At 45.5% G+C, this 13919-nt stretch overlaps 1 protein-coding gene and 2 non-coding genes across 3 annotated transcripts; all 3 read left to right on the plus strand.

Moving 5' to 3' along the window:
• Positions 1 to 2726: 2726 nt before the first annotated feature.
• Positions 2727 to 6530, plus strand: TPT1 (tumor protein, translationally-controlled 1). Its single transcript, XM_047079949.1, has 6 exons — positions 2727 to 2872; positions 3142 to 3215; positions 3764 to 3954; positions 4374 to 4479; positions 5222 to 5338; positions 6323 to 6530. The coding sequence occupies exons 1-6, from the start codon at positions 2845 to 2847 to the stop codon at positions 6323 to 6325; spliced, it is 519 nt and encodes a 172-aa protein (XP_046935905.1). The 5' UTR covers positions 2727 to 2844; the 3' UTR covers positions 6326 to 6530.
• On the plus strand, positions 6122 to 6251 carry LOC124523583 (small nucleolar RNA SNORA31). Its single transcript, XR_006965039.1, has one exon. It is a non-coding gene; the product is annotated as a small nucleolar RNA SNORA31 (small nucleolar RNA).
• Positions 6531 to 7312: 782 nt separating the features above from the next.
• LOC124523588 (small nucleolar RNA SNORA31) lies at positions 7313 to 7446 on the plus strand. Its single transcript, XR_006965040.1, has one exon. It is a non-coding gene; the product is annotated as a small nucleolar RNA SNORA31 (small nucleolar RNA).
• The last annotated feature ends 6473 nt before the right edge of the window (positions 7447 to 13919 follow it).

The following is a 13919-nucleotide window of genomic DNA, read 5'->3' on the forward strand; positions in this document are numbered from 1 at the left end:
TCAAGCCTGAACTGATAAAATGGGTGAACTCTCATGAGGTGCTTTTCTCCTGTGACGACTTGTGTGAAAAGGCCGCAAGTCATGGTCTTTGAGACCTCTTCAATTGTGAGAGATAACAAGTCATATTCAGCTGTAAAATTTAGGACCATCTTAGATTTTTGTTATACGTCCCTGAGCAAATCATTGTAAGAAATTAAATATCATAGAAAATTTCAAATGATGCCAAAGCAAAAGCTAATCAGTTAGATAAAGGCCAAATCCTTCCAATTTGTCAGTGGCTTGCAATTAGTGAATAATTTTCCCTATTTACATTACTGGTGTTCTAAGTAGGTATTTTCAAGGTACAGCACAGAGTTTTTCAGTCAACAGGATGGAGCTTACAAAATATACGAAATTTCAAATCAGATTTTCCTAAGATTTTTTTTTATGATTTCAAGTGTCTGAATTACCATGAGCTATCAAACATTAACCTGAGTTAGAAATCTCATGACACAAGTTGAATTCTTTCAGGGATTTGCAATTAACGTTATGATTAAATAGAACGTCTTTAATACAACTAAATCCCTAAAATATCTCCAAATAGCATAATTAGAGGATTAATGGAATAGTTTCAGCAATATTTTATAAAGTAATAAAATATGAGAAGAATTATGCATCCAAATTCAACCAATATTTATTGACAACCTATTAAGGACACCAGGCTTTTTTCATTGCCTTATTTAAGATCCCCAAACCCCCCTTTTTTGTTTAATGTTTATTTTTGAGTGAGAGACAGAGTGCGAGCGGGGGAGGGGCAGAGAGTTGGAGGGGGGGCGGGGGATGGGACACAGATTCCGAAATCTCTGAGCTGACAGCACAGAGCTAGATGTGGGGCTACAACTCACAAACTGAGATCATGACCTGAGCCAAATTTGGAAGTCAGACGCTTAACCATCTGAGCCACTGAGACACCCCCTCCAAAACCGTTTAACTCTGAAAACACTCCATTCTATGCTTGGGCTTAGGGAACCTGGCTTTCCTAAGGTTGCAGGACTAGTAACAGATAAAGCCAAGATTTCAGTCTAAGGTCCTTCAACTTCAGTACTCTTTTTCTCTGTGGCTTTTTAAAAACTTGAAAAAAATGTTTTTAATTGAACATGTAACTGGAGAGGAATGGAGGGAGCAGTTTAGGCGTGCTAGATCAGTAAATGGGAATTTTCTAAATAACTTAAAATGTTAAAGCTGAGGAAAATAATTGATGATATGCCTGGGATAATCTGTTTCACTCCTAACATCCCAGAAATAATTCCGAGGTTTGAAAGATCCTCCAGAGACCATCTGTCAGATGTCCATTTGTTTTCAAATCGCCTTCAAGCCATTTTTTAGTTAGTTTCTTCCCAGTTACCCAGGGCCTTCTGGGCTGCCCAGGGCAGCCCTGGGCTGCACTTCTGGGAGGATACTATTTCCTGGCTCTTTTCCCTTTTAAGTCTTCCATCATCTCAATTCACTGTCCTATGCTCTGCTCTTTCCCAAGAGCTGCGCTCTCTTACTGGGCAGAATGCTTTATTACCGCATTTAGGAAAAAAAAAAAAGTTAATGTATTATAATTGCCCGATTATTTGACCTACTACAACAAAAACTTCTGTTAAGGATAGGGCTGGTTTTAACTTGTTTACAATTAGGACGTCCGTGCAAAACCCGGTGCTAGGGACCCCACAGAGCATAAAAAATACTCGTGGAATGAAACAAGCTCTCGGGTTTCACGCAAAAAGGGAAATTGTTTCACTAGGAGTTTATTTTGCTTTACACCTAATAATTGGGTCTAAAGTCCAAATAACATTTGAGCAGGTGGGAAACTCCCTATTTCTAACTCTCCAGTATCTAGGATAGAATTTCGACGTCATGTTAAAGTGACAATATAGCCCTTTTATCAAACCAAGGACATAATCCAAGACCCAGTGCAAAACAAAGTTCTCCAGCAGTCGGCCTCAGGAATCCGCAAGCTTTCGAACACGGAACCCAACTGGGAGATGGAAACCCCATCATGTAAACTCCCACGACACCTTCCTTCCTTCCCACAGACTTTCAGCCCCCCACGACGGATCCGAGGGCTGGCGGGACTACCCGTAGCCCACCACCGGGACTCAGTCCTGTCCCACGAAGGCGTCCGAAAACTACAGCTGGGGCAAGCGCCTGGGCCAAATGCTAAAAAGTTCCCCGAGGCCTTGCGAGACCCAGGAGGGAGGCCAAAACCCGGCTTCTGCCCTCATCGTCGTGGAGAGCCTCGCGGTCTCCCCCAGCCCCGACCCTCCGTAAACACGAACTACTCTACAACAGTTGACATTTGGGTTCCCAGAAAAGGGTGGGAGCTGCGGGGCAGAGGCGTCGGGCGGAAGCTTGAAGAGATTTCATCTACGCTCCACCCGGTCCCACCTTCCAGGACAGCCCGGCAGGGCACGTAGGGGCAGGGCCCCAGGCCCCGCTTCCCCCACTCTCCCCACTCGGGGCCGGAAACCCCTTTCCCCTCCCTCCAGAGCTCCCCTCCCCCACCACGAGAGCGGCGGTACTCGGCATTGTGTACCAGGGACGAGTCCCCGGATGCTCGCCTTTCCTCCCCGGCCCGCGCCTTGGCTCCACCCCCAGCGCGGCTCTGCGTGCCACGTCACCGCTTGCAGCGCTTCCGGAGGCGCAGCGGGCGATGACGTAGGGGGACGTGCCCTCTATATGAGGTTGGGGAGCGGCTGAGTCGGCCTTTTCCGCCCGCTCCCCCCTCCCCCCGAGTGCCGCTCCGGCTGCACCGCGCTCGCTCAGAGCTCCCGGCTCCTGCTAAGCTAGCGCCGCCGTCGTCTCTCCCCGGCCGCCGTCATGATCATCTACCGGGACCTCATCAGCCGTGAGTCGTGACTGCACTACTCCTTCTGCCGCGCGCAGGGGACAGGGGTGCGGGTGGGGGCGGGGGAGACGGACGCCCCTGCTGTCGTGGGCCTAGGGGACGCTGGCGGCCTTTCCGGGAGCGAGGAGGCGTCGGTGCCTGGGGCACGCGTCGGGGTTTCGAGCACCCGGGGAGGGGTGGGGGCCGCGTGCGGCCGGCTGGCGCGGGAAATGGCGCCGGTTCCAGGCCTCCGGGCGCACCGTGACCGGCGGGTTTGTGTCCCCGAGCAGATGATGAGATGTTCTCCGACATCTACAAGATCCGGGAGATCGCGGACGGGCTGTGCCTGGAGGTGGAGGGGAAGGTGAGTCGGTCGGGCCGCGGCGCGGGGGAGGCAAGGCCGGGCAGGCTCGGGTTTCCGCCGCACCCCCGCCCGAAGTTGTGCAATCCTCTCCGCTGCCTCCTGGCGGAGGAGACGCTTTTTCCGGGCTCGGGTTTTTCTAGAAAAGTGGAGGCGGAGCTGAGCCTGGAAATAGGTCCGCCGGCTTGGCGCCCATCCTCCTCCCGGGCGATCCGGGACAGGTAGCCTCGAGTTGGGAGCCCCAAGCCTTTCCACATTTGCTTTATCCGTACTTGCTCATCGACCTAAAATCCCACACAGAACTTCTCCTTGGGTGTAAATGATCCCGTTTTTGTTGCAGTCAACAAAGAATTCTTGTTGAGTTATGGTGTTTCAGGAAATTTCGCGGTGCATGACTTTTTTCTCCATGACGATGTGTTAGTGGTTTTTTAACAAGAGTCCAAAGTGTCTGGGGGGACGATGATGGAAGCATGAGCTGCTGACATAGATCTTCGGGACGCGTTTACGCTAAGGTCAAAAGTGTTTGAAGCAACTATTTTTTCTTGATGTAGATGGTCAGTAGGACAGAGGGTAACATTGATGACTCGCTCATTGGTGGAAATGCCTCCGCCGAAGGCCCTGAGGGCGAAGGTACCGAGAGCACAGTAATCACTGGTGTGGATATTGTCATGAACCATCACTTGCAGGAAACCAGCTTCACAAAGGAAGCCTACAAGAAGTACATCAAAGATTACATGAAATCGTAAGTGAACCTGGTGCAACCCACCTACTGTCTGGAATCCTTGGAATTTAGGAATATGCTCTCTTTGAGGTTCTTAGCAGGCATACTTGCGAAAGGTCTGAACCTTTTTCTGTGGATGAGCTCGTGGGGATAGTTGCTTTTCTAGAAGTAAACTGGTGTGAGCACACTGGAGCATGCAGCGTGGTTTCAGCCTTTTAGAATCTTATTTTGGAAATAACATGAAATCCAAAATTGTGAATGGTCTTGAAACTTGCCTCTTGTGAGCTACTAGTTTCTTGATTGTGCCGTGTTAATTTTGCCCAGTGACAGCTAGTTGCCCTTTCAGTGGTTGCTGGATTCAGTTTGGGTTTCTTTAGTGAATAAAAATTTGTTTTGCTGAGAACTCCGTACTTTAACCTGTTAATGAAATATTGTTGTAGAATCAAAGGCAAGCTTGAAGAACAGAGGCCAGAAAGAGTAAAACCTTTTATGACAGGGGCTGCAGAACAAATCAAGCACATCCTTGCTAATTTCAAAAATTACCAGGTAAATACCTTAAGTGTTTGTATCAAAGCATTGTATAATCTTAACTGCCAGCGCAACAAATTACTTGATGAACCTTTGATGTGATTGTGGCTATTTCCTGGGTCTTGTGAGCGGCTTAAATACTTCATAGATTGAATTCCAGTAGTCTGGGCTGTGGAAAGTAGCTTTCCCTGCTCCCAAGTGTGTTTCCAGATCTTGCCTTGTTGCAGAATCTCTTCCCTACTTGCTTCCCAGATGACTTTTTCCATTTCTTCCTCTCTGGAATTGCTTGTTAACGTCCTAAGTGGTCTTCCAGTTTTCTTTCTAATTTACAAGTCCAGTGTGTTACTGCCAGTGGAGTTCTTTCTAAACTTGTTCTGTTGGGAAACTCAGAACTTTGCCTTACTTCTAAGACTTAATACCCTGGCTCTTTTTTTTCTGTTTAATGTGCTCTTTCATTGTATGTTCCCTGTGCTTGATGATGTAAACAGGCTTTTACAGAGTTTGGAATTGTATATGTGGGGATGAGAGAGTAAGTTTCCAGAACGCCTAAAGTGTTCCTAGATTGCTCTGTACTTACTTTGCTCATTTATTAGTGTCATTTGGTGAACAGGAAGTTTGCTTTTTTTTTTTTCCCCTCTCCTGGTGAAAGTCTCTTTTAAATTGTGGTGTTCTAAATTCTCCTTTGATTGTTTCATCGTAGTTTGTTTTGGTATGATGTGTATATAAAGGTCTAATTCCGGGTATTTGTTTGCTTCCTGAGTTCTTTATTGGTGAAAACATGAATCCGGACGGCATGGTTGCCCTGCTGGACTACCGCGAGGATGGTGTGACCCCATATATGATCTTCTTTAAGGACGGTTTAGAAATGGAAAAATGTGTAAGTATCAGGAAGTGGGTTGAGATCCGCATTATAAAAATGGACACATCTCAGATGTGACTCCTTGTTTCCTGCCACTGGGATGGTTAGAATGGGTTTTACAACACTCTTGAAAGATACAGGTCTGGGTCTTCTTTCTCTTTGGGGGTCTAAAAGTGTTGTGTTTTACACGGAAGAGATTTTTAATGGCACAGAAAGGCACTTAAGAGTTTTTTATATCTACACAGAAAGCTTGTCTTTAGGCGGCTTAAATCCTAGCTTACACGCTAAACTGATGAGAAACAGCACTGTGTTAATCTTCCCCCGTAGAAATGGCCCCCTTTATATTTTGCCACACGTGTGCGTGAGTAGCATGTATGACACGAAACGTTTTCCACGTTGGTTTACTGATAACGGGCAACTGGTCATTGAAAGTCTTGACGTTACTAGCTTTTAGTAAATAAAGTTAGAGCTGGCTGCTGACCCCGACGCACACTGCTTTAGTAAAACTAAATGAATGTCTACTATGCACGGAACTTCTGGAGGCAGTACAGAAATGAAAGCATTCATCATCCTAGCTCTCCCAAGGCTTCCATATAAATCAGGAGCAAGATAAACTTTAGGCTACACTAAATAAGATCAGAGGCACCAGTGGACTAAAATATCCCCGGATGGTACAGATGATTCGGTGAGGGGATCATCCCAGGCTCGTCTGAGGTTTTTGTTGGTGGAACGTGTGAGTGGGACTTGCTCCAGAATGAGGCATCTAGAAAATGTGCTACCTCTGAGTTGGTAAGGATGGCTCTGCATCCACTGATAGACCTCGAACAGTTGGCCGTTGTTCTTTTGGTTTGCACTAGGATGCGAAAGGAAAAAATCCCCGCGCTTTCTGTCTGTCTTTGTGGCAGCCCGGATTGAATAGGGGAATACACCTAGAGCCTAGAAATGTTAAATATATTTTCGCATTGGCTAAAAGTGTTAATTCAGGCTTCCTTGTTTTTACAGTAACGAATTTGGCTCTTAACTTTGGACGTATCACCTGTCGTCCTAGCTGGCTCCTACTCATCCACACGACACCAGGACTTAGACGAATGGGACTGACGTCATCTTGAGCTCTTCATTTATTTTGACCTTGGTTTATTTGGAGCGGAGGCATTGTTTTTAAGAAAACATGTCATGTAGGTTGTTTAAAAATAAAATGCATTTAAACTCATTTGAGAGAATGCCTCTTAGTTTAATACATATTTAAATCCATCCTGTGTAGTGTCCTGGAGAAGCTAGAGCCTGGTTGTAGACTACTGCTAGAAAGCATAAGACTGCCTGCAGATACTTCTACAGTGAGAACTACTTCTGGGACTGCCATATAAAAAACAAGGACCCAAAGTCTTAATTCTGAGTTCAAGGAAAGGGAAAGACCATGCTCATAGCTGTGCCAACATTTGAAGTGGATTCCTCACACATTTCATCACCTGCAAACGGAAGTAGTTAACTCTGGAAGAGATTACCAAAAGAATAAAAAGAGACTAATACGGTTGGAAGCAAAGTTTTGTCTGATCTTATTTATCCTAAATCAAGTAGAGCCAAGTTCTAGAGAAATCTAGACCTCTCCTGGAATGCGTGTGTCAAACTCCCTGGAATGGGGTCGGCAGACTGGCTTGTCTTGCCACCTCTTTTCGTGTGACTTTAAGGTGGTGGTTTACATTCTCTCTCAAACGGGAGAAAATAGCTGGTGGGATATGAAAATGTCAATTTGTCCAGTTTGTTTTGACCACTGCCGTGCTCATTTGCTTACATACTGATGGGCTCTTCGCGGTAAGAGCAGAGTATGACAGACCTTAAGGCCTGCAGATGCTAAAACAACCACGTGACCGTTCACAAGGCTTTCCAGGCCTGGCTGTGAAAGATGGAATGTGGGAGAGCTGGTGGGCAGAGGAAAATCAACTGCTGTGTCCTGTATCTAAAAGGGCTGTGGGTGTCAGAAATAGAATACTGGAAATGCATCTATTTGACAGGCCTGGAGCAGTTCCCATCTGCTGCTAAGGTTTCCACTAGAGATGCAAGAAAAAAGTGTCCTCGCGCTTTCTGTCTGTCTGCTCGTGGCAGTTAAGATTGAATGGGGGAATACAGGACAAAAACGTGGGAGAGAATTTCTGCAACTCCGAAGTAACCCGGTCAACAACGAAGACCTTGTTTTACTCTAAAGGATCTAAAATGAGTTTTGTGAGAGAAGTGTTGGGAAATGATTGCCCAGAGACCCTTGCCTTTTGATTAATTCCACTTTTAAAAGCTTAGGGGTTAAAACTAAATTGAAGGCAAGCCAGTGACTCATCTGGTCTTCGACACGTGAACCCAGGATGAGTCCAGTGACTTAGCTATCTGGCATTTGCCCTAAGAGTCCATTATGTGGCTCGGAACCTGAGACATGCCAAGGTTGGAGGTGTCCCCTGATGACTGGTAGAAGTAAACCCAAATACTGGAAACCAGGCTGGTAGCAATTTAAGCATTTTGGTATGACCTTAAAATCTAGAAAAAGTGCCAGTCCCTGATCTAGGAGGCCACATGGCCCTCTCAAACGGGAAAGAATTTTCAGGCAGTGGTCTGAGCTGTGAGTATGGCCACCTGATGGTGGGAGAGGTCTTGAGGTCCCATCTGTGCTGAAACCTGATTTAGTGAACTAGCCATAGAAACCAGCGGAAGAACAGGAGTAGCAATGCAGAGCCTTTGTAGGATGTGAACAATTCAGGTCAGTGAAACCTAGGAATGCTTATTTTAGCCTGGTTAAGATGCTTTGTGCGAGAGTAACAGCTTATGTGTATTTGTGTATATGTCAGAAGGCCTGTCATTTTATGTCCCTTAATGATGCTGACATCGGTAACAGGCATGTTCCTAGTGTCGTTTAAGCCCTCGACTTTGTTACGTGTATGGAGAAAAATTGAAAAAGGACTTTCATAGTGTTGTCTGGGAAGGCCTCTGTAATGTGGTTTGAATAGGAACCTGAAAACAAGTAAGTAGACTATGGATATCGGGGCAGAACATTCCAAGCAAAGAAACGCAAACGCAGAGTCTGAAGTGCAGTGTGCTTGACATGTTCTGGGGACACGGTGGCCAGTTGGACCCACGATGATAAGGGGAAAAGTTAAGGCATAAAAGTGAGGACCCAGGAAAAGAGGAAACCAGATTAATGTAAGAAGGCCATAGGCAGGCTTTGAGCAGAAGGGTGACATGATATGACCTAATGAATTGGGTAAACAATTGACTCTTAGGAGGGGAAAGAGGAGGTCTAAGGATTTAAAGAGAGCCTGAGAGATCTCAATGCATGACCTTTGAAGCCAGAACACCCTGAGATCACTTAGGATAGACTCTGCCCTCCAGCGTACAGCTTAAGATTGGTCAGCGTGATGAACTGGCAAAGGTGATTTCAGAAGGAACTGGTCCCAGAGGTAGGAAAATGATGGGAGTGGTCTGGAAGTCCAGTGGACTGTTTGAGAGTTACCTGTTGCCAAACTAGTCAAGGTGAGGGCCAAGAAGGCGAACTTGACGAATGTTTGGTTTGAATAAGGGGAAGAAAGCCTGGCAAAAATGGACTCAACGAACAACCAGCATGTTGCCCATGAACTGTCCGTAGAAACAGGTGACCCTTGAGCAACACAGGTGTAACTTGCATGAGCACACTTAGACTTTACGGTGCCATAAAGTAGTTCATGCTTTTTTTTTCCTTTAGCTTTATTCTAAGGCTACAGTATACAACATACAAAATATGTTTTAATGTGCTGTTGGCAAGGCTTCTGGTCAACAGTAGGCCATTAAGTATTTGGGAGTCGAAGGTTAGTGTGCAGATTTTTTACAGGGCGGGTGGTGCCTTAAATCCCTGTGTTTTTTATTGCCTGTTCATCTGCTTAAGTAATAGGTGTGTGAATGGCTCCTTTGAGTCAATAGACCTTTTTCTTAAAACAACTTGCATTGATCTAAGTTCCATCATCTGAACTTGAGGGTTAACCAATAACTACAAACTAAATTGGTAATGACAGTTACGGTAAATTTTAACAGTAAGAACCTCAACCAACTCAAAGACATTGATACAAAAGTGTCCTGAGGTTCTGAGCATATGCATGGGGCAGAGCGACCTTGGCTGGCAGCCAGAATATTCATGACAATAGAACTTAAATCAGGAGGATGTTAATGAATGAGAAGAGATCACACCTTAGCGACCAGAATTTGTACTTAGGTTGCTGCACCCGCAGCTCATACTTCTATGATAAAAACACAACAGCCTCCCCCGGTGGGCCACAAACCTATTCCTTCAAAAGAGCTCCAGCTTTGTGGCAATGGGTACCTGTTTCCAGAGACTGCCCATAAGAACCGAGTGCCCGACCCGATGTTTTGGGGCAGATCCATGATCCTCTGGGGCTATGGATCATACGTGAAAATCACTTTTCCTTTGATGCTGCCCCAAAATGACTTAACTTTGGATATTTAGTTATTTGGGTAACTTTTAATATTCCATCATACCAAAGGTAAAATCTGACTAAAGTGTTTAACAGAACACAACTAAAAGGTGCTGGGGCGCCTGGCTGGCCCAGTTGGTAGAGCGTGCAACTCGATCCTGGGGTTGTGAGTTCAAGCCCCACATTGGGTGTAGGGATTAATTAAAAGTAGTCTGGAAAAAAAAATGCTATGCACCCTCTGTTGAAATAGTTAACTGCTATGACAGAAGCAATCGAAGTACAAGGTACGTTCTTTAAGCTTGGAGTTTGAGTATAAAGTTACAAATCCTAATGAGGCTGGTAGTTTATATTTATCCCACTAAATTCCTCCAAATCCATCCCTAAGTGCAGCAGTGGTACATGTGACCATAAGGCTTGTTGGCAGTCCAAAGCCTGTTTCTTTTCTTTTTTTTTTTTTTTTTTAACTATTGTGGGGCATGTTTTTAGCTACTGGAACATTCCAGTTTATTTTCTAAGCTAATAGATTGTGGATTTGTGCTATTCTACATGGTTTCATACAACAGCCTGGAAATTCACATACAAGATTCCTCCGTATGCTGGGACATGAGAACCTTAAGTAGATGTGATGTTAGCAAGAGTCTATACAATTGAGAGAAATGTCAACGTTGAGCCTAGGGGAAGATTCTTTTCAAAGTAACTGTTCAGTGACGTTTCCTTCAATTACTGATGCCTCTCCTCCGCCCCCTCCAGGATTTACTTGACATCTCCCTTCATTTATATGTGTGTAGTACTCTTCTGAGCTGGAGGTAAAGCAGGAAGCATGGAGATGGGGGGACCTTATGGAGTGCTTTTGCATTAATGCATCAAAATTTGACACGGAGAAGTGAGACATCAGATGACTCACTTGGGTCCTCTGTGGGAGAGGACCCGGACCACAGTTGGCTAGCCAAGACTGCAGCACTTACCAGTAGTTTCGTAGAGCTATGCTAGACCTTCAGTCCTGAGATTCTAAGTGTGACACTAGAAATCTCGTCCTGTACTTGGTAATTTTCTTCATGTGTAAAGATGGCAGAGAAGTTCTAGTTTATCTTCAAGTGCTGCTTGCCCACGGCCTCACCTGGAGCACAGGATTATAAGGGGACTGTACCCAGAGTATTAAATCTGCCATTCCCTAAGCAGCTGGTAGAGCTCTGGTAAGTCACAGAGAAAGTTGGTATTTTGTGGGCATGTATTCAAAACAGCTATGCATGTAATTTTCTTAAGTACAGGAATTTGGAAGTCTCCCTCAAGAACTGCTGATTTGTTTTGTGAGTCACATGTCCAAACTAATATCCTGGAGTGGAGGTGGGAATCAGCAAGTAAAAGGAGGAAATAACTACATTAACACCTATTTTGGCTACCTTATCGATGTGGAATAATGGAGCTCAACAGATGGCAAGTATACACTCGGTCTTTCTCCCCATCCCTCTTAAGTCTCCTCCCCCATATTAACATGAGGGCAGCCCACATTGATGGGTTTTGTCAAATGGAACATGGGCCTGGTGGCCCCACCCCTGGCGACTGCCATCATACCAGCAGGACGGTAAATACCAACTACTGGCATCTATTAAAAGCAAAAGTGACTAAGCTTTTGGAAATTGGTTAAGTAATGTGCAAACTGTTCCACGAAGGAGGAGGGCTGGGTATGAATGTGAGCCGCTGGGTTTAGCATCCCAAGAGCCATGTGGAGGACTACTTTTCCAAGGTAGTTACTAAACCCCATGGTTTATAGGGTGTGGAAGCTGCAAAACTCCCAACTGATGCTTCGCTTCCCCTACCAGTATCCTGTGGTTTTGCTATTTTCTAAGCCCTCGGGTTGCCCGTATCTGAAAGCCCTCCCTGCACCTGCATTTTCTCTGGCAGGCTTCCACTTCGCAGGCTTTCCTCCCACTGTTCGCTCCACGCAGACACTTTTCCCAGGGAGCCACGTGACTCACAACCTTTCAGTCTACTCAGAGGCCATCTTGTCAAGATCAAGAGAGGCCTTCTGACCATGCCATTTAAGCCCACGGCCCCACCACCCAGTCCCCTTTGCTTTGGTTTTCCTCCATGGCACTTCTCACCATCTAACATACTATGTATTTTACTTGCTTGCTGGCTTATCTGTCTCTACCCCAACCTCATGCAGGCTCCAGAAGGGCTTGGCTTTAAGGCTCAGAGCCATCTCCTCAATGTTCAGGACAGTGCCCGGCATTTAGCACATAGGTGCTCAGTGTGTGTGTGTCACAGGATTGAAAGAATGATGGGAGATAGCTACGCACACTGCCGGGTTTCACCTGGATATGCTTCTTTTAAGAAAATGTTTCACGTCCCAACCTGCGGAATTTAGTGACTGTAGCGAAAAACATCACTCCCTTGCCCTGCTTCATTCCTGCTAGGCTATTTTTACTGTCCCAAGACACAATCTGCATATTTTCTGTCTTTTTTTTTTTTTTTTCTTCTTTCTAAATAACTTGCTTCAACGATTACTTCTTGATTTTTCAGTTTCAGAGTTTAGGTATTACCTTTGGACTTTATGGAGGGTGACAAGCTTGGAGAGGGTATGGAAGCTGTATACCCCTCCCCCCCATACCTTGCCCTGTGCGTCTCTTCCGTCTGGCTCTTCCTGAGTCCTCTCCTTTTATGGCAGACCGGTAATCTAGTAAGCAAAGTGTTTTCCTGAGGTCTACGAGCCGCTGTAGCAAATTAATCCAACCTAAAGGGGCAGGGGAATCCCCAATTTCTAGCAGCACAGGTGACCTGGACTTGCCATTGGCATCTGAAGTGGAGGGAGGAGGGGACAGTCCTGTAGGACGGATTCCTTACCGTGGGATCTGACGCTGTCCCCAGGTAGACTGTGTCAGAGCACGTCACCCTCCCAGCAAATAGATCTGTTCCTAACCCAGAAGCTCTCAGAACCCTGTCCTTTTGAGTTTTTATGAAGGCTTTAGTACCTAGGCACAACTGATTAAATCACTGGCCATTGGTGATTGGACTCAATCTCCCGCCCCTCCCCCAGCCCAGGAAGAGATGGGGTAAAACTGAAATTTTCAACCCTTCAATCACACACACTGTTGGGTCCACTGGCACCCTGCCTCCATCTTTAGGTGCCTTCCAGGAATGACCTCAAAACAAGAGACCCCTTTTATTGCCTTCATCACAGGAAATCCCAAAGGTTTTAGGACCTTTGCCAGAAATGGGGACAAAGATCAAATATTTGTCTTATTATAAATCACAACATTGCAAAATGTAATTTTTTTTTTTTTTTTTTAACTTGGAAGTGCTCCAGGAACCTAGTGGACCCAGTGTCTAATTTCCTGGAGAGCTCCCTCACGGAGGCTTTGCCACCTTGCTGCCCTGTGGTCACATGGCCGGTCAGGGAGTGCCTCAGTCTCAGACTACAGTTTGCCTAAATCCCAAGTTTCCTTTCTATCTTGGTGAAGCAGCTCTCTAATAGCTTATTGAGAGGTTAGGCATTTTTTTGTGTGATTTTGCTTGCATAAAATACCCTTATTCTCTACATGATCGATAATTTGGCTAAGTATGGACTTCTAGATTAGGCAGTGAATTTCTGTGTAAGTGGTGAGGCCTAGAAGGAGGGAGTATGAAAAATGTGGTGCATTGTTAAGCAGGAAGCCCAAGTGTGTCCCCACACGACATGGGAGCTATTACACGTGACTTTTACCTGCAGTATCTTGTAAGGTTAGATTTTTCTTAGACTTTTCTTTTTTTTAATGTTTATTTTTGAGAGAGAAACAGTGCCAGTGGGCTAGGGGCAGAAAGAGAGGGAGACACAGAATCCGAAGCAGGCTCCAGGCTCTGAGCTGTCAGCACAGAGCCCGACGTGGGGCTCTAACTCAAACCGCGAGATCCTGATCTGAGCTGGTCGGATGTTTAACCGACTAAGCCACCCAGGTGCCCCTTACTTAGATTTCTTTACATTTCCCTTATGTATGAATAACTTATTTTAAAAATGTGAAAGTAGCTATAAGGTTCCAGGTTATAGGAGGTTAGCAAAAGAAGAGGAAAGCTTCAATTCCAACCCCCCCCCCATTATTTTGTTCTTCATTTATCTAATAGCAGCCTAGACTTAAATCTGAATACAGTCTAAGGTTCTGCGAGCACTCTAGTGATGAAGT

Source organism: Lynx rufus, unplaced genomic scaffold (assembly GCF_022079265.1).
Source record: "Lynx rufus isolate CCGP_SWC_20201006 ecotype Redwood Valley unplaced genomic scaffold, mLynRuf1.p SCAF_1, whole genome shotgun sequence".
Classification (NCBI taxonomy): Eukaryota; Metazoa; Chordata; class Mammalia; order Carnivora; family Felidae; genus Lynx; species Lynx rufus.

Coding starts and splice junctions, on each gene's coding strand:
- TPT1 (XM_047079949.1), top strand. CDS start 2,845: ATGATCATCTACCGGGACCTCATCAGCC. Junction 2,873..3,141: donor CTACCGGGACCTCATCAGCC/GTGAGTCGTGAC, acceptor GTCCCCGAGCAG/ATGATGAGATGTTCTCCGAC. Junction 3,955..4,373: donor ATCAAAGATTACATGAAATC/GTAAGTGAACCT, acceptor ATATTGTTGTAG/AATCAAAGGCAAGCTTGAAG.